The sequence below is a fragment of the Camelus bactrianus genome, chromosome 18 (genome assembly GCF_048773025.1).
Source record: "Camelus bactrianus isolate YW-2024 breed Bactrian camel chromosome 18, ASM4877302v1, whole genome shotgun sequence".
Lineage (NCBI taxonomy): Eukaryota > Metazoa > Chordata > Mammalia > Artiodactyla > Camelidae > Camelus > Camelus bactrianus.
In genome coordinates this window covers 13,096,505-13,121,018 of record NC_133556.1, presented here as the reverse complement: position 1 = coordinate 13,121,018, position 24,514 = coordinate 13,096,505, and the positions used below count along the sequence as shown (strand labels likewise).

At 41.1% G+C, this 24,514-nt stretch overlaps 2 protein-coding genes and 1 pseudogene across 2 annotated transcripts in view; all 3 read left to right on the top strand.

Annotated features, from left to right (window-relative positions):
- The window catches only part of CRCP (CGRP receptor component), a 39,334-nt gene extending 15,758 nt beyond the window's left edge, over positions 1-23,576 (top strand). The window contains exons 5-6 of the mRNA XM_074345998.1: positions 14,369-14,426; positions 19,603-23,576. Of these exons, the coding sequence (XP_074202099.1) occupies positions 14,369-14,426; positions 19,603-19,752 (208 nt within the window). The 3' untranslated portion in view covers positions 19,753-23,576. The remainder of the gene's footprint in view (positions 1-14,368; positions 14,427-19,602) is intronic.
- On the top strand, positions 17-14,349 carry LOC123613499 (DAZ-associated protein 2 pseudogene; annotated as a pseudogene).
- The window catches only part of TPST1 (tyrosylprotein sulfotransferase 1), a 122,466-nt gene continuing 118,374 nt past the window's right edge, over positions 20,423-24,514 (top strand). Inside the window, exon 1 of the mRNA XM_010972384.3 lies at positions 20,423-20,557. The gene's annotated coding sequence lies outside the window, so the exon portion shown is untranslated. The remainder of the gene's footprint in view (positions 20,558-24,514) is intronic.

Sequence of the window (24,514 nt, the reverse complement as noted above, 5' to 3'; positions counted from 1 at the left end):
TAAGTAAAAATTATCTTAAATAGAAAAAGGCTGACATGTAATGAAAGTCATAGCTTATGAAAGCCATCCTCAGCAGCCGTGTATTTATATTTTGTTGGGTTTTGAATTATAAATGATACACAGTGCTCTTTTACAGTAGGACCATGGTATTGTAGATGAGATTACTGAGATATAGACATTGGAATCCTTCTAGAGCCAGAAACAGAACTTTAGTGGGCTTTTTAATCTCAAAAATCTTTTTTTTTTTTGAGGCCCAGTTCTATTACCTGTCCCACAACCCATTCCCAGCATTCAGACCAAATTGGTTGAAAAATAGGATTCACAAATTAAAGTGCTTTTTATAAAGTTGATGAATTAAGTCATTTGACATTTGTGTTTGCTTGGGACAAAAGTGGCTTAGTAATATTCTGTCTGCTCTTCTAGTGCCCAGTTAATTTCTTGGTGACATTCTTGAGTAAGTTAAGCCTGTAGGAATTAAAAACATCATTAAAAATTAGATCAAGAGTTTCCCTGAGAAAAAAAAACTAGCCGTAGTCTTTTAGAATTAATACCAGAGGTGATAAATCCAAAAAGCTTTTGTCATTCATTCAGGATAATAATTTTCTTTTGGAGGAAACATTTGGTGTTATTTCAGGCACATAGAGGAGACACTGTCAATAAACTAAGTGTCCTTCTGGCCTTGCCTCTCTTCATGTGAGCTCTGAAGGCAAACATGTTTCAGATGTGTGCATGTGTGAGTTTGTGTGTGTGTATGTTTACAGTTGGTTTTATTTTTGTGATAAAATACACTTAACATAGAATTTACCATCTTAACCACTTTTAAGGCTACAGTTCATTTGTATTAAGTATTCACATTGTTGTGCAGCCAATACGCAGAACTTTTGAATCTCCCAAAACAAACCGTTTACCAGTTAAACCACTCAAACCACTCCCCATGTCCCCCTCACTGCAGCCCCTGACACCACCACTCTATTTTCTGTTTCTATGAATTTGACTACTCTATAGATACCTGTTATAAGTGGAATCATATAGTATTTGTCTTTTTTAAAAAACGTCTAAGTATTGTTTAATACTTTTTTTTAAATTTTAACCATTTTAAGTGTGCAATTCAGTGACATTAGGTACATTCAGTTGTTGTACAACCATCACTGCCATCCACAGAATAATTTTTCATCATGTAAAACTAAAACTCTGTACCCATTAAACAGTGGCTCCCCATACTCTCCATCCTCTAGCCCTGGTGGAGGGCTGCTGGCCTAGAATAGGCCTGCTGGCTGCAAAGTTTCTTGGCTTGCTTTCAAATGAGAATGTTATTATATGAATGAGTTGAGTCATCTTTTTCCCCAGCACTTTAAATAAAGATATTAGTTCAGTGTCTTCTGATTGCCATGGTTTCTGATGAGAAATCTGTGGTCATGCAAATATGTAATGTGTTTTCCTCTGACTGCTTTCAATACTTTTTCTCATCTTTGCTCTTTGAAAATTTTATCATGATTTTTTATCATTGCTGAGCTTCTTGATTATGTAAATTTTTGTTTCTTACCAAATTTGTGACTTTTAGGCCATTATTTCTTAAAATATTTTTTTCTGCCCTAATCTCCTTTGCCTTTCTTTCCAGAACTCTGAAGACACAACTGTTAGAACTTTGATAATTGTTCTACAGGTCCCCAAGGCTCTTGTTTTGTTTAGTTTTAAAGACAAGGAAATTGTATTCACGTTTCTCAATCTATATGTTCATCACTCTCAGCTCCTTGATTGGAGTGTGCCTGGCTCTGTTGACACAAAAGGCTTTGGAGAAACACAAGTAGGGGCTCAGGATGTGAGGAAGGGAGTGGGGAGAAAGAAATTGACACATCACTTTTCCTCTAGATCTGCTTTGATTGTCATGGAGATAGAGGTCTCAGACCACAGAGGTTGTGTGTGTGCCTGCATAATTGTACATTCAGTTTCAGCTGGACTACACCTTCTCACATGCCTGTATTCTCTCTCAACCCATGGCTCCTCTGTAGATTGATTATCAGTAGAGACTACAGAGTCGTCCTGTCCAGTACAGCTTTCTGCAGTGATGGAAATATTCCTCTCCTCTGTTCCACACAATTAACTTCTAGCCACATGCAGCTGTTGATCATTTGAAATGTGGCTAGTGTAACAGAGGAACTGCCTCTTTCATTTTATTTAATTTTAATTAATTTTTAAGTATTAATAGCTGTATATAGTCAGTGGCTGGCATATTGGGCAGTGCTTTTTTATAGTACCTCCCTTTGATGGACTTCATCTCACAGCCATATAAAAAATTCAAGTGGCCTTTATAAGTCCTCTGCTGAATGATTCTAAAGCTTGTTGTGCTGATCTTTTCCTGAAGGAAAAGTGAAAAGGCCATCCTCAAATTCACTGTCTCCTCTATGGCTGCCCATATACTGCTCCTCACCCTTCTGTTGTGTATGAGTGCGTCCAGTGGCATTTCAATTCTTGGATCGTTAGGCCTTGTCTCTGAAACCCCAGAACTGAGTGCAGGGTTGCTGGATTCCAGAAATGTCTTTCAAATCAGAGCAGCATTCTACATGAATGGGTCCATTGGCTGGACTCTTATTTAGAGCTAAGAGAGTATAAGAATTTGAAGCCAGAGGCCTTTAGAAATCATGAGACCTAGTATTTCCCAAGTGTGGTACAGGGAATGCCATGGTGTGTGAGATGATTTTAGGCAGAACAACAGTGTACTTTGATATGCTACTAGATTTTAATTTCTTTAAACTTAACTTACATGGTATTTTCTGTTTCCTTTGTCATTGTGATGCTGCCTGTACCCACTTAGTAACATAGTCTGGGAGATGGTGTAGGGAGAGTGGGTCACTTTTTTTCTTCCCCAATTTCTTTTACTGTTGGTAAAATACATATAACGTAAAATTTACCATCTTAACCATTTAAAAATGTACAGTTCAGTGATAGTAAATACATTCATAATATGGTGTAGCCATCACCACCATTTATCTTAATAACTGTTTTCATCTTGCAAAACTGGAATGCTATACCCACTGAACAATGGCTTTCCCTTTCCTCCTCCTCTCAGCCCCTGGTTTCACGTCCTAAAGTTACGACCCTAATTTGAGTTTATATTAGTTTGGCCTCAGTAACGTACAAAAACTCTGCTCCGTATACAGCTCCATCCCCAGCCCTTTCAGTTGTTGATGTAACAAAATTAAATGTTTGTTTATATGTTGTGTGCCCTAAGCAAAAACTAACAATTATTTTAGCAATCTTAAATCTTACAGAAAGCAAAAAGTAAAATTACAGATCGTTCTTACATGTGTTTTTTTAATTTGCACATGTGTTTTTTATATTTGCTCATGTGTTTACCTTTATGAAAATCTCTTATTCTTTTTGTACCTTCGAGTGACTGTCTAGTGTCCTTTCATTTCACATTGCAGAGCACTGTTGAGCATTTCTTCCAGGGCAGGTCTAGTGATAATGAACTCCCTCAGCTTTTGTTTATCTAGGAATATCTTAATTTCTCCCTCAGTTTTGAAGGACAGTTTTGCTGGATATAGCATTCTTGCTTGAGAGGTTTTTCTTTTAGCACTTTGAATATATTGGCTCACTGCTTTCTGGCCTCCAAAGTTTCTGATGAGAAATTTGCTGGTAATGTTAATGAGGAGATCCCTTGTATGTGACAGTTTTTTCTTGTTGCCTTCAAGATTCTCTTTATCTTTCAACAGTTTGATTATAGTGTGTCTCTTTGCGGTTCTCCGAGTTCATCTCACTTGGAATTGAGCTTCTTAGATGTTTATATTCATGTCTTTCATCAAATTTGGGCAAGTTTTCAGCCATTACTTCTTCAGATATTCTCTCTGCTCCTTTCTCCCTCTGTTTTCCTTCTGGGACTCCCAAAATGTGTATGTTGGTCTACTTCATGGCATTCCACAGACCCCTTAGGTTCTGTTCACTTTCTTTCAATCTTTCTTTCTTTCTGTTCAAGTTCATTGATTCTTTGTTCTGCATGTTCAGTTCTGCCTTCAAATCCCTCTAGAGTTTTTCATTTTGATTGTTGTACTTTCCAGCTCTAGAATTTCTTTTTGGTTTCTTTTTTGTTCCTGTCTCTTTATTGATATTTCTATTTTGTTCATACATTGTTTTCTTGACTTTCTTCACATCTTCCTTTAGTTCTGTGAGCATCTTTAAGACAGTTGTTTTAAAGCCTTTTGTCAAGTAGACCTGCCATCAGGTTTTTTTTTTCAGGGACATTTTTCTGTTGATTCCATTTTTTTTCCTTTGAATGAACCATTCTTAACTGTTTCTTTGTACACCTTGTGATTTCTTTGTTGAAAACTGGATATTTGATGTAAAAATGCAGTAACTCTGTGAAGCTTGCTGAGTTTTGTTTATTGTTTGCTGTTTTTGTACTGTTATAGGCTGTTTCTCTGCCAAGGATCAGCCTGAGGTATAAACTCAGGGTCTTCTCAGGTGTTTTCTGAGCCTGCCCCTTTCCCTAAGCATGCACAGTCACTCTCTAATTTTCCCCAAACATGCAGTTATAGTTGAATGTCCTTAGCCTTTAGTGTCTGAGCTTTAGGGAGAAAGAAAAAAGGGTGGGGGTAGGGAAGGGCTTTGGCCCTTAAAATCCTAAAAGTCACTTCAGCTGGAGGAGATGAGACTTGCAGCAGTGGACAGAGGTGTAACAATGGCTGCAGCCCCTTTGCTTGCTCTTCTGTGATCAGAAGCAGCAATCAGTGTTGAGGGCACAGAGCCTTGATATTTGGAGGACAGAGTCCTTTTTGTCCTCTCTGGCTTACACAAGCTGTGTGTAGTCTCCAGGAACACGTGTACAGCTGCCTGCCACTGGAGTTGGGGGATGGGTAGCTTCTGCTGTGCTAAGATCCAAAATTGTGGAAGTTGCTAGTCTTCAGTAGACTTCAGTGTTTCAAAATAGTTAATATCACACAGATTCTGCCAGTGCAGTTGTTGTCTAGATGGGGAGACAGATTTATTTTTCAGTTCTAAAATTTTCATTTGTTTATTTTATATATATGCACATACTACATCATCTTAATCCAGTCATCTGTTGATGGGCACTTAGGTTGCTTCCATATCTTGGCTGTTGTAAGTAGTTCTTTTGCCCATTTTTAAAACTGGGCTGTTTGTTTCCTTAATTGTTGAGTTTTAAGAATTCTTTGTATATTTTGGGTAACAGTCCTTTATCACATGTGTCTTTTGCAAATATTTTCTCCCAGGTTGTGGTTTATCTTCTTGTTTTTTTGACTTTGTGTTTTGCAGAGCAGATGTTTTTAATTTTAATGAAGTCCAATTTATCAGTTCTTTCTTTTGTGGAGCGTGCGATGGTGTTGTATCTAAAAAAAAGTCATTGCCATATGCAAGGTCATCTAGGTTTTCTCCTGTGTTATCTTTTAGGAGTTTTACAGTTTTGCATTTGACATTTAATTCTGATTGTCCAGACAGTTGTCTAGGTGGTGGAGAGGCAGATTCCTGGTTCTTCCTACTCTGCCATCTTCCCTGAATCCTCTCTGTTCATTTTTTCTTTTTTCTCTTTGTTGTTCAAATGGGAGAATTTCTTTTGAACTTTAAGTTCTCACACTCTTCTGTCAACTCTGTTTTGTTATTAAGCCCATCCTGTGAATTCTTTTATTTCATATATTTTGTTTTTCAGTTCTAAAATTTTCATTTGTTTATTATTTATAATTTCTGTCTCTTTCCTGAGAAATTGTATTGTTCCATTCATCTCAAGAAAGTTTGTTTATACCTCATGCTGTTATAAGAACTACTTTAAAGTTTTTGTCTGGTAATTCCAGCATCTAGATTATCATAAGTTTGGTTGATTATCTTTTCTTTTGAGAATGAGTGATAACTTTCCTCATTGAGGTAATTTTAGATTGTGTCCTAGACATTTTGAATATTATACTGTTTAGACTCTAGATCCTATGAAATACCTCTGGTTAATGTCACCTTTTTTATTTGTTTGTTTATTTTAGCAGGCAGTTAATCCAGTTAGGTTCATACCTCAAGTCTAGAATTTCAATATCAGTTTAGTTTGTAAAACCTTTGCTCTGCTGCTTTGGATCTTTTTTTGCAGATGAGACTGGAGTTGTGGTTTAACTTGTTCACTTCTCAGTGTCTTGCTTTGCTGTGTCTGTTTGCTTTTTGCTGTTTGGGGCTGTTCTGCACATGAATAGCTCAGGCTGAACCTAGTATTTGTGCTGATTGATACTCAAAATCGGGGGAGTCCTCTCCCTAGCTTCTTCTCTGGGGATTGCCCCCAGACTCTCTGGCCCACATATGCCTCCTTTTTTGGGCCTCTGGCTGCAAGTACTAGATTTCTCTTAAAGTTCTAGCTGCCCAACTGTGCAGTTGTTACTGGTGCCACCCTTGGGGCAAAGAAGGGAGGACAAATAAAGAGGAAAGGGGGAAAAAAAGATATCCATTGGCACTGTGGACCACAGGGACTCCCTTCCTGGCTACACCTACTGCCAGGGCTCCCTGAGGAGCTGCCCTTGAGTTGTGGACTTTAGCCAGATATCTGGGGCCCCTTTTCCCAATCTTCTGGCCAGAAGGGTGGAATTTCCCTTGGAGTTTTAGCTGCCTTTGGAGCTACTGCCGTAGCTCTGCTAAGGACTGTCCTGAGGTTCGGGGCTTATGAGAGAAAAGAGGAAAAAAAAAAAAAAACCCTCTCATATCCACCACCCACACCAATTAGTTCTTTCTTCAAGTTTTGTTTCCCCTTCCCAGTCCCACCTACTTTTGTTTTCAGAGTCCAGGTTATTGCTTTTGTATTTTGTCCTGAGTTTTTGTCGTTGTTGTTGTTGTTGTTGTTGCTGCTGCTGCTGTAATCAACAAGAAGAGGCTTTATGGGCTAAATCCATCTCATCTACAACAGAAGTCCTAATTGTTGACTTTTAAGGCCTCTTTAGAGCTATTTGTCTGGTGTTTTGCTTCCCAGTCCCTACATCTTTTCTTCTGCAAATATGCACCTGACTACCATTCAAGAAACCCAGAAATAGGAATTGCCTTTCTTGCTGATTCATGATTGGCCATAATCTGTATAAATTTAACACAGACTGTAATATTCAGAGGATTATTTCAGTTCCCTTTTTCCATTTTTGACCCTAAATTTGAGGATTTGTAAAGCCCTTTTTGACCCTTTAGTGTCTACTTTTCATTAAATGGTTGATTCCTGGGACAGATGAACATGCCAGTGTTCTTACATTGGTTATCCATGACTGCCAGAAACAAAAGCTGCAGGCAGTGTTGTTCTACAGACAGCCAGTAGAGGGGGCTGGCAGGCTTCTTTCACTGTGGCTGGGCCTGGCTCCTCTGGGAGGTAGCCAACTATTGTGGCCCATTGGAATTCATTTGGCTTCAGTGCCTGATGACTCAGGGGGCTGCTTGCCATATACTGTCAAGACCTGGACCATCTTGTGCTAGCCAGTACAGTTTAAGATAGGAATCACATTTATAACAGAAACTGCTGAAGTGCTCTTTAGTCCTTATATCCAAATATCCCCCGGCAGAGTTTTTCTCTACCATTCTCTCAGGGAGAGGAGATTCAACATAACAGCCCTTAACTGGTCCAGTTCTCGTAGTGCAAACTGGAGCTCCACTGATTTGCTCAAAAACCAGCACCACCAGAGTCTTTGAGGGCTTGGTGGGAGCCATGTTTTATTTGACTTTATAGCTTTATTCAGCAAAATGATGGTATTGAGACTCAACTTGAAGTCACTTTGGCACTAAGTCCCATGTCATTTTTTTAAATAGCATGTTAATTCCCCAAAGCATTTGGTTCTCTAATCGTTTTAATTTTTTGCTTGAGGCACTTTGTCCTTAAGAATTGCAGCCTGGTTTGCAGCCCCAGGTCTCATCCTGAGAGCTCCCTAAGATGGACAGCTGTGTCTGTCAGGAATAGAAGGACTTGCCTTCAAGACCCAGCTTAGATAGATCTGTAAATAACTTTGGATCCCTAAAAGGGACTCTTCTGTGCACAGATTACTCCTGGGCTTTGGCATCATATTTGGTACCTGTACCTCTGGGGCCAGCAAAGCTCAAGAGTAGATGGGTAGGTTGTCAGGTTTCCCTAATATCTAGAATGTGGTTATTCTGTCTGCTTAGAAAGCATGACATCTTGCCGCATGTCTCCCCGCTATCCCAGCAGTTGTCTCTCTCTTGAACTTCTCCTGCCAAGTCAGTGCTACCCTAGCTCGCTCTTTATTTTTCAGATTACATTTATCTCATGCCAGCTTTGTCGTAGTTGTTGGGGGGACAAAGATGAATAAATGCAATGTAAGTGCTATGGCGGTGGGGACAGAGTAGAGAGATACTGAAGTGTCATAATTTGAGTATGTTATTTCATCTGTAGGAGGCGACACTGCGTTTTCATATGAAAGAGGGGTCAGTCAGATGCAGGGATGCTTTCTAAGCAGAGAAAACATGATGTGCTAGGGCCTGGAATCAGGAAGTACTCTGATGTTTCCCTGGTATTGTTTGCAGTTTTGTTTAATTGGGATTTGAGTGCTTAGGGAACATGAAGGCATATGAACCTAGAGAGACTGACAAAGACCAGAATTCAGTGGGTTCTGGAGGTTGAACTAAAGAAATTGAAGTTCATACCCAAACTGGGGACAGTGGGAAGATTATAAGTAGGATAATGAGATGACCAGATTTTCATCTTTTAAAAGGTACTTTATTTGTAAGAATGAAGATTGAAAAAGTGGCAGACCTTTGAGGATAGAGGCCTTTGTCTTCTAACTAAGAAGAATCAAAGTGGCGTGTAGAGATCTTGAAAGAAGTATAATCATTAATTCTTGGTGTCTTAATACGGGCAGTGGGTGAAAGGGCAGAGTCAGGGGATGACCCTCAGATCTGGCCTGTGTGTTTGGCTCTTCACCAAGATGAGAAGTACAGAGAGAGGGGCTGGTTCATTGGGAGGGGTAGTCAGATCACTTTGGGATGTGTTGAGTTTGACATGTGTCTGATATGTTTAGGTGGAATGTCTCAGTGGCGGTTGGTTATAAAGGTCTGGAGCTCAGCTCACACAGCATGAAACTTGGATTTCTGGGTTATAAGCTATAGTAGCAGATGAGATTGTGAGTTTTGGATGAAGAATTCAGGGTGAAAGATGGCATCATGGAAATGCAACAAAGGCAAGCAGAAGAAGAGAAAATCTAGAAAGAGATGAAGAGGGAATAGTTAGAAAGGTTAAGAGAATCAGGCAAGAATGGTGTTGTGGAAGCTGTAAGGGTAGATGGTTTTAAGGAGGGAGTGATCAGCAGTGTATGAGATCACAGAGTCAGGGTCGAGCAGGACAGAGAAGCATCCACTAGCATTGTCAGCATGGAGGTCGCTGGGCCCTCTAGTGAGAACAGTTTGGGTGATCAGTTGGGGCAGGAGCTAAAATGCAGTGAATTAGGAAGTGAAGAGGAGGAAGCAGAGACAGTGAAAATAAACTTGGTTATAAAGTCAAGGGGAATGTTTGTAACCCCCACCCTCATCCCAAAACTGGTGCCTGTAGTATGTGTGGTGCTGTGACTTGACTTCAGCAGTACTCAATTCCTGGAGTAGAGCAGCAGAGAACTTGTTTGGTTGGTTTGACTCCAAATTAGGGTTCTTCAGGGAACAGCTGTGAATGTTTTTGTCGCTCAAAGACTGACAAGATCCTTTTTGCAACTGTAGGAACATTTCCAGCAGTTCAGAGCCTGGCAGAATGATGACTGTTCGATGAAATGAATTCCGTTACTTTGATTGATTTGTAGCTGAGATGCTCACTTATTCAGCTATGTCTTTTCTGTGTTCCTACTATTTATTCATACTGTTGGATGTGATGGTTAAAACTATTTTGTTTTGAGTGAGGCTTCATATTTTCCAACTCATTTGGGCCTTCAAAACTGCTTGCTGATCTTATTCCTAGTCTTGCCCTTCCTTGGTTCTCTGCAGCTTTTAGTCCTGTTAACCCTCTTCACATCCAGACGTCTCAGATGGTGACCTCACCTTTTGCTTCACTGAGAAACCACCCAAAATAAACTCATTTCCCTTCATACGTCCTCACATTTTCTTTTTCTTTCCACATTGCTGTGGTGTCAGTGGAGTGAGCCCTTCCACTGAAACTTTTATTATTAATCAATTTTTTTTTCCTGAGGATCTTTCCCTTTCTCTCCGATGATTTTAGCCTCTCCACCTGCTTGTCTCTTTAGCTGGCAAACATAGTTCAGTTTCTCTCCAGAACCTGCCCTCCTCAGGCAGTAATCACTTTTGTTAACCTCTGGCCTGTCAAGAGGTTATTTCTGTCCACGGCGCTGAGCTGAAACAGACCCACAGCCACCATGAGCAGCAGAGGCCAATGTCCCCCAGCCAGCCTACTCTGCGCGGCCTCCTGGGAATCCGGTGTACCCTCAAACATTGCATCAGCCTCAGGCTCTGCCCTGTACCCAGAGGTCTGTTGTTCGAGCTTTGTGCACCCAGGGGCTGCTGCAGTCCCCATGGTGTCAGCTGCTTTTCCTGGCACCTCACAGTAGCTTCCCATGGCCCAGTCTGTGGCTGTTGGCCTCTAGGCTCCACAGTCCTCACAGCTTAGTGTCTGGTTGGCCCCGTCCCTCCAGCTGGTTCAGTGGTGCCAATGAAAGGAGGAGTGATGCAGGTGCCAGATTCGGAGCTGAGGCAACTGCTGGCAGCATTCCTCCTCCACCCCCAGGATGTCCTCCCAGGGCTGCTCAGCTTGCAGTCAGGCAGGGAGCTGTTGTCCTCGTAACTCAGTGGAAGGCAGACTTCATGGATGGTTCAGAGGGTGGCTACACCATCCGGTGAGGAACCAAGGCCATCTCTGTCAGGAAGGACATCACATACCTTCTCACAGTGTAACTGCTTCAGTCCTGTTAACCTGCAGTTGCAGTTTAGACTGGTTTTGGGTGTCTTTCTGGTGCCCAAACTTTCAATCACTTTTAAACTTCATGAGGAACGGTATATATAGTGGTAGCAGTACCTCTCTGGAGCGTTTTGATGTAGGAGAGGAGTCCTCTCATGCAGTGAATGTGGGCGAAGCAGCCCTTAGGAGCTTCCTTTAATTCCTCTGGAGTAATACTCTACGATCCTGGTCTTTGCTTTTAGTAATAAAACATCCAGTTAGGTTTGGAGGGAACTTTGATCTTCCAGTTAAAGTTGCCAGATTATTCTTACTGGTCTTTAATCTCCTTTAAGTCTTTGATTTATGTTACTTGTTATAAATGAAAAGCATTGGTTGTCTCCCTTTTCCTTTCCAACCTTTGTCCTCTATCCCACCCTTAACCCTAGGCTTCCATTCCTCCCACCCAGCTCCATTGAATCAGGGGTGCAGGACAGAGTGCCAGTCAGACCCACTTCCTTCCCTCCTTGCACTTCTCCCACTTGGCGTGTTGTAACTAGTCTTTTACAAGGATCCCCTGAAGCCCTCTGCCCCAAGCACAGGCCTCATTACTTCTGCTTTGGAGCTCCCTGGGCAAAAGTGGAGACTGCCTTTGGCCCCTCCCCACAGATTGTCTCTATGTACATGAACCAAACCCAAATTTGCTCTGGTGCCCAAAGAACTGAACTTTCTCAGATATCAAAGGATATCAACACAAACTGTACTGAAAACAGTTTGTTTAAAATATGAGGGGCAGCGAGGAGGATGCCTTTCAAAGCCTGATGACTTTAGAGCCAAATTAAGGGGAGTTTTCAGATCACAAATGGGTTACCATTTATTGTCAGAGTGCCTGATGTGGCCACTCATGGCTCCCAAGAATTCCTAAGCTGGGTTAATGGGGTCATATTGTGAATGCCTCACTCCAAAATGACTTGAGTCCCGTGAAATCTCATTAGGAGTAGAAATATTTTGGGATCCTTAATCTGATTTTTTGTTTTTTGAAGTTGAATTTTAATTTATTTTATAATTTCAATTTATCTAAATTTTGTGTTGTGTGTGTGTTATGTTTGACCGTTGTGGAAGTTCAGTGTTGTATATCCCTAGCTGTACTGTGGTGTGCCTTTCTTGTGGGTTTTTATACTAAAATAAAAATAAAGACTATTTTGAAGATTTGAATAAAGTGATGATATTGCATTACAAAAGGGAAAAGAGGCATTTCCTCCACCGTTATTCCGCAGTCCCCACAATCCATCTATCACCTTACTATCATTTCCCTGAACTACTTGCCCAGGCCACCAGTGCCCTCCTTTTTGGCAAATCCAGTGACTTCTCTACCATCAACCTACATTCCTCTCTTCAGCATTTGGCGCTGTTGATAATACCCTCTGTCCTGAACTTTTCCTCTCCTGGTTTCCGTCACACCTCCTTCCTAGGTTCTCTTTTTCTCTCTTCACTCCTCCTCCTCTGCCGCCTTCTCTCCTGGCCCCCTGAGTGGAGGTGCTTTATGGTGTTCTGTCCTGGCTCTTCGCTCCCTCTGCTGTTGGTCTCTGGGTGAAGATACCCACCCTCATGGTTTCATGTAACTCCTTGCTAATAAATCTAGCTCTGGTCATCTTCTTTAGTTCTAGACCAAACTAGAACTAAAACTAGACAAACTGCTCCGCAGAGACCCCTTCATTGTTGTTCCCAAAGTACTACCAACTCAAATTCCAATTTCAATTAATATATTTTTCCAAGCAGGCTAACATCTGACAGTGAACCTTAACTCTCCTCTTTCCTTCACCCCGCCCCCCACCCAACCTCAGCTGTTGTCAGGTCCTGTTGACGCATCTGCCGGTGACCGGGAGCATTTCACAGGTCCAGACTCTCATTGCCATCCCTGCTGCTGCCGCTGCCCAAGTTGACGTCTTTGTTTTCTCTCACCTGCAGCGTTACAGTGCCTCTGCCTCCATTTTCTCAGATTTTCCAAGCCCAGCAAGTCACTCCTTTCCTTGGTTGCTCTCCAGTGTCTCCAAAGTAACATCCAGCCTCTTGGTAGTCAGGGCCCTTTGCTTCTTGTCCCAGATGACTCTTTCAACCTTGTGTCCCACAACCTCTCTAGCAGCCATTTCCTAAACCTTGATGAATTTTTGTTCTTCTGGGTGTTTACTTGTGCTGTTCCTGCCCTGACTGCCCAGCCCTCCTCCTATCCTTTTGCCTAGAAAATGCATAAGGGCCCAGTGCAAGAGTCTTCTCTAGAAATCTTCCTCTTTGAGTCTAGAGTAAATGTTTGGGAAATTATGAGGAATAGAACTTAACTACAACTGCTTTAGTAATGATTGCCACTTAGGGAGAAATAACTGTCATAGCCTCATCAATATGACCACTGAATACTAGAAGTAGATGGTTAAGAACATGAGCTTTGTTGGCCAAGTCCCAGCTCTGCCATTTACTAGCTCTGTAACTTTGGACAGATTATTTATTTACCATCTCAGCATCGAGTCTGAGGGTCAAATATGCTTGCCAGATGGGAAGTCAGCAATAAATGGTAGTTGCTGCCGCTATAAGTGGTAAGGTTTTCATCCCTCACAACCCCTTCGTGAGATAGGTAACTACCGTTGGCATTCCTGTTTGACAGGTGATGAAACCAAGGCTTAGGGAGAGCTGGGAAACTGGTACTGTCCCAGACACCTGGCCGTGGGAATTGCGGCTTATTTTTCTTTTTATTTCAGAATATGTGTATTGAATTGAAGTACGAATCTGGACCTCCAGGGTCAGATTGAGAGAGAAATAGTAGAAATTGTCACCTGCACGGGGCTGGTAATTGAAGCTGTTTTCTCTCAAGTGCTGTCATTTTTGAGAGTCCACACATTTCACCCACCCCTTCAGCAGTGAGCTGTACATTGTCTTATGACAGATGATGACTATCATCTTCAGCTGTTAACTTAAATCTTTTGTTACAATTTGCTTGTATTTGTCTTCCTTCCCCACCTGGACGGTAAGCTCTTTGAGAGCAGAAGACTGTTACACTACTATGTACTAACGGCTGTCCTGTCCCCTTCGGGTTCTTGTTTTTGTTTACTAAGATAACAGGTCAAGTCTGAGTAACATTTAATCTTAATCTCAAGAAGGAATTCTTAACCATTTTCTAAGTGATGACCGGTCAAGATGATTTTGTTAATCTTTGCTTTCTATAATTTTGATTAAGAAAACATTACTCACATTTTCCAAATAAAATTTATTAAAACTGCACCTGTGCTGCCTGCTGCCTTTCTTGCCTCCCAAGCCTCTGCACCCGTTCAGACTCTAATACCCATTTGTGCCCAAGAGTAAGAGTCTCTGACGTAGGACTCTTCCTACTCGTTTTCTCTCATTTTACAGTTGAAGAAACTGAGGGCCACGTTCCAAGTTGTTCTTCCATTTGTTATCTGACAAAGTGTTCTCTAAACAGCTTGGTCAAGACTCAAGATCCTTAGGGGTATGAAAGTTTTAAATGCTCTACTTTTCTTTTGACAGAGCTGAAAAGCTTCAGCTGCTGAACCACAGGCCTGTGACTGCTGTTGAGATCCAGCTGGTGAGCGAAGGAGGCTTGAACTTGGGCGGATTGGTTTCTGGGTCTGAGATGTGGAAAGGGTTATAAAGGCTGAGCACAGACAAGCCAGGGACTGCCATGACTTGAGAAGACCGTCAGACCACGCATTTTATGTGAGGAGAAACCTCACCAGTTTGATCCTAGTTAGTATGGACTTAGGGAAAGGGAAAGACTGGAGAAAATTTAATTCCTTCTGTAGGGTCTGGGGCTGTGACTTACAGCTCTTTGTCTCCCTGATGTGCCCTGCCCTTCTGGCCATTGCTTCCCTGTAGGGATTATTGCCAACCACATGTTGCATGAAAACATTAGATTCAACATGACTCTGGAGTTTATCTCCCCCTGCCCCCACCCTCCGACCTCCTCTTCCTGTGCACTTTCCCGCGTGCTCGCTGTCTCTCTCACCCTCCTGGCCCAGTCTCCCAAGCTAGAAGCCCGGAAGTCGTTCCCTTCCTTCTACCTCTTGTTCAGTCAGTCTGGGTCCTTTTGCTTCTGTTTCCTATTGCTTTCTACTATCCCGACTGCACTGCGCTAATTTCTGTCATGATTTCTCAGTTCGGCAGTTGTCCTCTCACTGTTCTTCTGCCTCCAGGCCAGCCCCCTCCTGTCCATCTTCTCCACCACCATCAGAGTTCACTGTCTAAAACCACAAGTTTGTTACCTTGTCTCCCTGCATAAAACCATTGCCCAGAACCTCAACACTTGCAAAGTCTAAATCGCAGTCATAACATGAAGCTGCCGAGTAGAAGGCAGAGGTGGCATAAGGACAGAGTGAAGATGAGGTCCAGCAGTGCAAACCGAGTGGTGGCTGTGTTGGCGTTCTGCGGCCTGGGGCAGCTTCCTTCTGTTGTACAGGGCCAAGAGCATTGGTAAGCCACAGATACCAGGCAAGGCATTCAACTGCCAGTGAAAAAACTGGCTGGAGAATTAATAAAATAGAATAAAGCAGTTTCCAAAGTCAGTTTTAGAAGTATTTAGCTCTTTGTCAAATTTCCTTCAGAAAAATGTGGAAGAAAATAGCCCAAAATACCTCTGGTATTTTGAGTTGCTTAAAAAATAAAGAAAACCCCTTTTTTAAGAGTCATGGGTTATTTAATTTTTGACTAAAAACTTTTATTGTCTTCCCAGCGTTTTAGCTGCCCTTCAAAATGTATGCAAAATTAAATTAGAAAAATTCCTTCCATAAAGGGTGCCTATCTGGGGGAACTGGCCTTTAGGCTAAATAGAGATCCTTTTTTTTTGTACCCTCGTTATTCTGATGCTTTCAACTGTGTTAGAGATTCAGCTTAGAAAAGACAAAAAACAAACAAAACAGCAAGAAACTAATCCCTGTCCCTCTGAGTTAAAGATCACATGTCGTGTCTCCTCGACTTTAATCAGCAGCATATGTTATTCATGGCTTAACGACAGATGGAGAGGAGAGATCAGGAGGAGGATTAGCGTGACCTCATCCCAGGGCCTGTAGAAAGCTCTCATTACTTGGTAAGATTAGCTGCTATTAAGATTGCCTACTCTGTGCCAGACTTAGTGCCAGGGGCTTTGTGTATGTCACCTTTAATGCCCTCACCGTGGTCTTGGCTGGCAAGTGGCTGAGTGGGGCAGTCTGATTCAGAAGCCTTCCTCTGTTCCTCCAAGCCATGTGCTTTCGAGTGGTGAGAAGAAAGGTGTGTGTGGCATCCCCTCTGACTGTGTATTCTCTTCTCCTTTCCACAGGTAGGTAGGCTTTGATAAAAACTAGGTATGTTGTTCCCCAGAAGTGGGACCACTTTATAGCCAGATTTTTCCCAGCCTGAGATTTGGCTTCAAAGGGTAGCAAATCATTTATCAAGGTTTGTAGCGGTGTCCCTTCTCACCAGAGAGGGCTAAGAAGTGAGGTTTTCACTAGAGTGGAAAGTACAAAGGACTTGAGAACTTCCCCATGTTAACCTTACAGTCATTTCTTCTCCCTGGGTTCAGGAGTAATCCCAGCACCCAAGATTTATTTAGTATTCAGTTTTGGAGGCTGAAGCTGCTCTTTTTTAGTTTTACCTCAGCCGTGGTTTGCTGTGATCCTCAGATCCACAGCTGCCTGCCTGCTGTGTGTGAGGAATGTAGGAAGCCACCCAGCTCTGTGACTTCCACCATGCCCTGCTGTGCGTTCACTTGGGGCGTTTGTCAGCCCTCTGGCCCGAAGACAGGACGGTGAGCCTCATGGCCGCACAGGCCACTGTCTTGAACAGCAGTCCCATCTGTGCCTGTTATAATTTAGTGATTATAGAAAAGTCTTGAATTATATAGTTTTATGGCTTACAAGACACTATAGTGTCCTTACTATATTGGTCCTTACTATAGGCATTGCTTTCGTTTTACTTTAGAGAAAGTTGAAAATTATAGAGGTTAAGTGAACTGTTCTGGGTCAAATAGCTAGAAGTGTCTGTTGCTATTACATTTTGAGTTGTTTTGAGGAAAATAGGAGGCTAGTCTTGGCAGGTTAGAATGAGAAACGGCCCGGGGGAGGGTACAGCCCAAATGGTGGAGCGCATGCTTAGCACGCACAAGGTCCTGGGTTCAATCCCCAGTACCTCCTCCAAATGTAAATAAATAAATAAACCTAATTACCTCCCCCTCATTAAAAAAAAAAAGAGAAAGAAACAACAATTTCTGCAATACAGCAGCCCAATCTGACAGCCCCTGGGAACCAGTACGGTCTTCGTATATGATAAAAGTGCATCGTTCAGGTTGACCCATCTGCAAATACTTTGTATGTTTACATCTCATTTGCCCTTATATTCTGAACAGCTTGAACCCTCTGATGTCTGGGAATGTTGAATGGTGCTTTGTATTTTTTAATTTGGGTTCTGTTTCTTCTGTGTTGGAAAGAAAAGGTGAGGAGTAATGTAGTTATTTTTTACTCTAGTGATCCAAGAGGGGTTAGTAAGTTTTTGGTTTCTGCAAGTTTCTTTCTTGTGTATATCTCATTTTGTTTAATGCAGCTTGGATTTTCTTTCTGTGACTAGGAATCTTGGGTTGAAAAGAACATTTCCTAACTATAATTGTCCCTGAGGATTGTGTGCTGTTATAGCTCCTGCTCTTGGCAAATTTGGGAAAATTAGTAAAGCTTATTAGCCCTGTTGCCAAGATCATACCTACCTGAAACCTGATCTGCCAAACCCAGAGGTTAGGCTGCAAGACAGTGGCCTGTTGAAGTTCTCTCTGTTTGGTTTTCTAAAAGATAAGGCCCCTCTGAGGTCATATAACCAAACTCTTTCAAGTCTGTGGTACAGTTTCTCTGAGAGAGGAAATGATGGAAACCTACTGGAGGCCATGGTGTTCTAGAAAAAGCTGGGATTCGAAGTCAGAAGACCTTGCTCTACTTCCTGTGAGACCCAGATCACATTTTTCCTTACAGTGCTGAGCCTCCATGTTTTCATCTGTAAACTGTCCTGACTTTAGGTACAGCATCCTTGAGAAGCTCTGGGGGCAGTGATTCCAGGAAAACCCCTCATAAACTGTGGAACACGTTGCAGATACTGGTGGGAGGTTGTCGCTGTTCTAACGATAGTCTCGGTCCCCTTCACCCTCTTCCCCTGAGGCAGGAACAGTTCATCATCAGCTGTGTGTGCCAGTCATTCATAAACTTGGAGACATTCTTCTCTCAAATGGAGATCATTTTTTCCTCAAGATTAAATAATCAAGTCAGATATATCTCTCCTTCCTCCTTCATTCTTTAGAGGCAGTGTATGTTAGATTATTTCCTACGGACCCTCATTTTACATGCCTGATTTTAAAAGTTGGTTCTTGAGGATTGTTTCTTGTTCAGTAGAGGAGTTACTTGGAGCCTTTGAATCTTTAGAATATGGTGGTTTTATTTCAAAACATGACGGGAAGCCGCCCCATTGGTTCACTTTGGATCTTCTCTACTCTGGAACACCCAGGATTGTTTTCTAGTTGTAGAAACATTTTTGGACTGAGATGAATGAAGAGACCGGTGTTTTGCCAGGAGTTTGATCTTGGGCCTGTCATCTGGCTTCTTTAGCTTCTGTACTGTTGTTTGTAAAGTGAGGCAGTCAGACCGAAGTTCCTAAGTCTAGCTTGTCATCTTGCTTTACTCAAATTTGCCAGGATTTCTTTCTGGAACTCCTTTTGGTCTCAGTTGCCAGATTTCAGAGATTGTTGTGGGAAATGCCATAGAATAGGACCCCTGGACACCTTTAGCTGAGACAGCTGTTTTTGATAGATGGCTGATGCCACCAAGTGAGTGTGGTTAAGTGATTTGACTGCCTGCATACTGCTTTTACAAAGGTGGTTGATGACATTATGTTTGTATTTATTAACATACTGAGAATTAAAGGTGAGGCTAAGAAAACTGGCCTATGATTGTGGATATCATCTGTGTGTTCAGATGTCCAGGACCATGTCAGAAACTGGGCTCTAAGTGGACCTTTGATGGGGCAGTGGGAGATTGTTTCTCAGCCATCACTCATCAGACTCCTGTTCTGCATTCCCAGGAGATGACCAAGGCCACATGGTGTGTTAGATAGTAGGTGTTAGAAAGGGGCAGGCTGGGCATGGGGGTCTAGTTCTGCCCTCTGCCAGGCTTGTCCTGAGGGTTAAGAGAGAGAGTGGGTATGAAGTGCAAGGTGCAGCACCAGGCACAGGAGCTCCCTAAAGGGCTGTCGTTAGTGGTGGTGGTAGTGACGGTTAGAGAAAATATGTGAGCCATTGGGCACATAGTGGGCAGTCATCAGATGAGTTGTGGATACAGTTCATAAGTTACAGATGTGCTTGTTGCGAGATACAGAAGTGTATAAAATGCCATTTCACTCCCCAGAGGTGAGTTTCCTTTGCGTATACAGCATGTTCCTGTGTGTATGTGGATGAGTATAGAACTGTTAGGGTTTGCTTTCTCTTTAAGAGAAGATGCTAACCTGCAGCTCGTTTTTCTCACTGACCTGTTTGGAGCAGTCCCAGTGGCTTACCCTGGAATTTGAGCTGGCTTCTCCCTCCCGTGGAGCCAGGACGGAGAGGACCTGGAGACCTAGGGTGGCTCAGGAGCCAGGCCCCAAGCTCTGTGCTGAGGAGCTGGGCTGGGACCAGGAACAACATGGGCAAGGAGTTGGGGGGTGGACTCAGCCTGTGAGGCTCCTTTGTAACTCCTGGAGGGTTTTCCTTCCTTCTGCAGATGGTGGAGGAGAGTGAAGAACGGCTGACAGAGGAGCAGATCGAAGCTCTGCTCCAGACCGTCACAAGCATTCTCCCTGCAGGCCCAGAGGCAGAGCAGAAGAAAAACACCAACAATGATGTGACAATGGATGAAGAGGACCCAGCGTAGAAGAGCACAGCTGGCCCAAGTGTCCCGTGAAGTTGAAAGGCCCACCAGCTGTTTCCCAGATGTTCAGAGGATTGTTTATTTGGTTTTACCTTCAACAGGCCTGATTTCTTGGTTAGTTGGGTAAACCACAGAAATAAGCCCTTCTCAGAAATAAGCTAAAAAGAAATCCTTGTACCTCTGGGAGAAGGATCATGTGGAAGACAGGCTGAGATTGTCAGGGCAGAAAACTTAAGAGAGGAGGACAGCGTTGAAGAGGACAATGACTGTGGAACCCTCTGTGGTAAAAGCATTTCTTCTGTGGCCTTTGCCACAGTTGTGGGAAGGTCCCTGCACACAGCTGCTAAAATACTTGTGTTGCTTTTGATGGGCTGCATCCTAATTAGTTTCATCTGCTTCCCCAGGAACTTCCCAAGCAGGGGGAAGAGCCCTGTTGGGATGAGAACTGAGTTATAAGAATCCAGCTAGATGGCTAAAAACTCCCAAAGCCGCAAATAGTTGCTCTAAGTTAAAATGAGACACTGAACTTGGCTCACCTTAGAGGACTTTTTTCCTTGAAAACAGCAGAGATAAGAAAAGAACGACCTGGCCAGCCCTTCATTGGGTCTAAAGGCTCCTTTCCTCTGCTGGCATGAGCTTTGTTTATCGGCTCGCTAGTTAGTCTTAAAAGTTAGGGCACCAGCTCACTTCAGTTGAAAAGAGGCGCTCCAGACTGAATGACAGTGGCAGCAGAAATACAGCGTCGCCTGCCTTTCTGATCATCTTCAGTTTCCTGCCCCGTGACAAGTGCTGCCCCCCTTGAGGCCAGGTGAGCTTTATTTGCACAACAGGCAAATTGTTTGCATTTTTAAAAAGGGCACAATTATGTAGCTCTTTTCATGGACAGAATATGAAGAACTCTCGAGGTTAATAAGAATTTTGAACTTGTTGGCTGTTCCAAGGTTGCATTAGTTTTTTTGAATTTAACATGGTAGAATAATTACCATGTGAAGAACTTATTAATATTCAGGCTTTGGAGAGTTTAATAGCTCCAGACATGTGGTTGCCTTAGGTCCTAGGAATATTGTTAAAAATTAATTTTCCCCATTCACTTTGTTCCCTATTTGGGGAAGAAAATGCCCATAGACATTAATTTTTCAAATTGGTATTCATTTTGTTGTAAGATTACATATTTTCAGTGCTCTGTTAATTGGATTACTTCCCACCCCCTGCAACTCACCGGTTATTTGAGCCTCCCCACCACCCCAGTCAGTCGCAGTTACGTTAAGGATCAGTTGATCTGCTTAGGCAACATTCACATTAACAGGGCATTTATTTTGAAATCGCTCTTGAGTATTGGGAATTTTACCAGGAGCTGTTGGTTTGTCAAAGCATACATGTGCTTATGACATTGTTGTTTCATTTTGACCTTGAGTGTGTTAGGTACTTTTTCTTGGTGGATTTATGGCTAAATTAGTTAATAATAAATTGTTCTCAGGTGACTGCCAACTTGTGCTGTTTTTATAAATCTTTGAAGAGTTTGTTTTGCCATGGGTAGAAAGAAATAAAATGAAATCTGACTTACAAGCTTACATACAAATACACGTGTGTGTGTATATATATGTAAATTTAAATTTATGTACATACATACATACATGTTTGGTGTTTTTTCCTTAAGTTGAATTTGTTTAGATCTGAATTCTGTGTTGGATTTCAAGAAAATTTTAAGTTTCTATATTTGGTACCTGAATTTAGCCTCAGTTTCTGATTAAGCCAGGCAGGCTCTGGAAGACTTAACCTTTATAAGAAACATAGTTTGTGTAATATTCCTGTCACATTAATAATCAACATGTCAGAAGGAAAAAGTTGTAATTTACATAAGAAACGTAACCAAGATCACATTTAGGGAGGAGAGCTGGGGAGTCTAAGAGACTTGCTTTTCATTTTATATCCTTCTATGTAGTTTCAGTTTTTGACTAGGTGACTCTTTTTATTCTTTAAAAAGAAAAGTATGTTTATTTGCAGTTAAATCATGTCCCAAACATGGAGGCTGACACCCAGTCCAGTCACTCTGGGAGAAGCAGCACTGGGGGAAGCCAATCTGTCACAAGGTACTACTGAGCTCTTGAAAAATGAAGTTGACTTCCAGTTAGAGGTTTATCCAAATAATTTACTTGCCTCTTTTTGCTTAAAAGTTACTGTATGACCCACTCCCACCTCAGAGGATTTCCTATTTATTCAAGGTTGATTTATAAAATAATGGGTACTGTTTCCCTAATCAGTCATTGTGTAACCATACCAGCTCTTCAGAGCTTATACCGTAGTGAGAGGTGAGTGAATTAATCCTCTAGTATATTCTTCGTTAAATCATTTCCCCCCCAAAACCAATTTATTACCATTATGTAAATAGATCATTTCTCAGTAAACTGTAAAACAGATCACATACCATGAAAAGCATCGTCAACCTTATTTAATTACATAATGAACAAAGGGAATAAAAGGAAGCAAAACTGCCCAGAAATCCTTTTACATATTTAAAAAAGTAAGATAATTCACATACCACATGCCATTTGGTGGCTCTGAGTATAATCACAAGATTGTACAATTATCACTAGTACCTAATTCTGGAATGGTTTCATCATCCCTAATAGAAGCTCCATATCTTATAGCAGTCCCTCTCCATCACCATTTTCCCATGGTCCCTGGCAACCACTGATCTGCTTTCTACTTTTCTCTGTATTTACCCATTCTGGACATTTCATATAAATTAATTCATACAGTGTATGGCCTTTTGTATCCTGACTTCTTTCACTTAGCATATTTTCAAGGTGCAAATATGTTGTACCATTCCTTTTTATGGCTGAATAATATGTCATTGAACGGCTGTACTACATTTTGTTTATCCATTCATCAGTTGGTGGACATTTGCGTTGCGTCTACTCTTTGGTTGTTACAAATACGCTTCTGTGAACATTCATGTATAAATTTTTTGTGAACTGTTTTCCTTTCTTGCATATACCTAGGAGTGGAATTCTTGGGTCATATGGTAACTCTGTGTTTAACTTTTTGATGAACTACTGAACGATTTTCCATAGTATCCGTACCATTTCATGTTTCCACCCACAGTGTAAGATGGAATCCAGTCCCTCACTTGCTATTGTCCCTCTTATTGATTATAGCCATCCTGGTGGTTGTGAAGTGCTATCTTACCGTGGTTCTGATTTTTATTTCCCTAATAGCTATTGATGTGGAACATCTTTTCATGTTCTTATTGGCCATTTGTACATCTTCTTTGGGAAAATGTCTTATTAAAATCCTTTGTACTTAAAAAAATTAATAGCCTTTGTTTTTTCAAGGAGTTTTAGGTTTACAGAGAAATTGAGCAGGAAGTACAGAGTTCCTCTATAGTCCTTAGCCCCCCCACAGCAGTTTCCCCTGTTCACATCTCTTGCATCAGTGTGGTACATTGTTAAAGCTGATGAACTAGTATTGATACTTAAAGTCCATAGTTTACATTAGGTTCGTTCTTTGTGTTGTACATTAGAAAGTACAGTAATACACAGAATGGATTTTGACAAGTACATAATATTATATACATAATGTTATATATAACACCATTACAGTATCAGAATATTTTCAATACCCTAAAAATACCTTGTGCTCTACCTACTCATATCTCCTTCCCTTCTTCTGCATCTCTGGCAACCACTGATCTTTTCACTGCCTCCATACTTTTGCCTTTTTCAAGAATGTCTTATACTCTGAAGAGTAACTCAAAGTCCTATGAAGATGTAAGGATCTCCAATAAAGGCAAATAAACATGGATGAATAAAAACGTATTATTATAATTTTGTTTCATAACTTCATTTTTTATTCTTTTACAAGCTTTAAAAGAGAAAAGCATAAAAAAATATAAATCTTTGTTAAATGGTACCCATTATATAAATTTGTGACATCAGTAGCATAAAGGAGGGGGGCAGAGCTGCACAAGAGTGTTTTTATATGTGATTTAAGTTTGTATCAATAAATAATAGATTATTACAACTTTAGTATGTTACATATAATCCCCAAGATAACCACAAAGAAAATATCTAGAATATGCACAAAAGGAAATGAGAGAATTAAAACATGTCACAATAAAAAAAATCAACTAAACAAAAAGATAGTAATGGAAGAAATGAGAGACAAAAAAAGTATTAAACATACAGAAAACCAAGTAACAAAATGGCAAAAGTAAGTCTTTCCCTATAAGTAATTACTTTAAATGGAAACAGATTAAACTTCCCAATCAAAAGTCATAGATCAACAGAATAGACTTAAAAAACATGGTCCAACTATATGCTATTTACAAGAGACTCACTTGAGATATAAGGGCCCAAACAGATAGAAAGTGAAAGGTTGGAAAAAGACATTTCATGCAAATAGTAACCAAAAGAGAGCAGGAGTAAATATACCAATGAGACAAAATAGACTTTAAATTTTAACAAAGATATAGAAAGTTTAATACAGCAAGAAAATATAATAAAAAATATGTAATAAGACCATTAAAATATTTGAAATAAAAATGACAGAATTGAAGGGAGAAATACATTGCTTTACAATAATAGATTTCAGTACCACTCTTTTTTTGCACCTCCATTTCCTCATATTTGCTTTTTTTTTAAATTGAGGTATAATCAGTTTATAATATTGTGTTAGTTTCTGTGTACACCAGCTTCAGTGATAGGACAACCAAACAGAATCAATAAGGAAATAAAGGACCTGAGCAATACTATAAACCAATTGG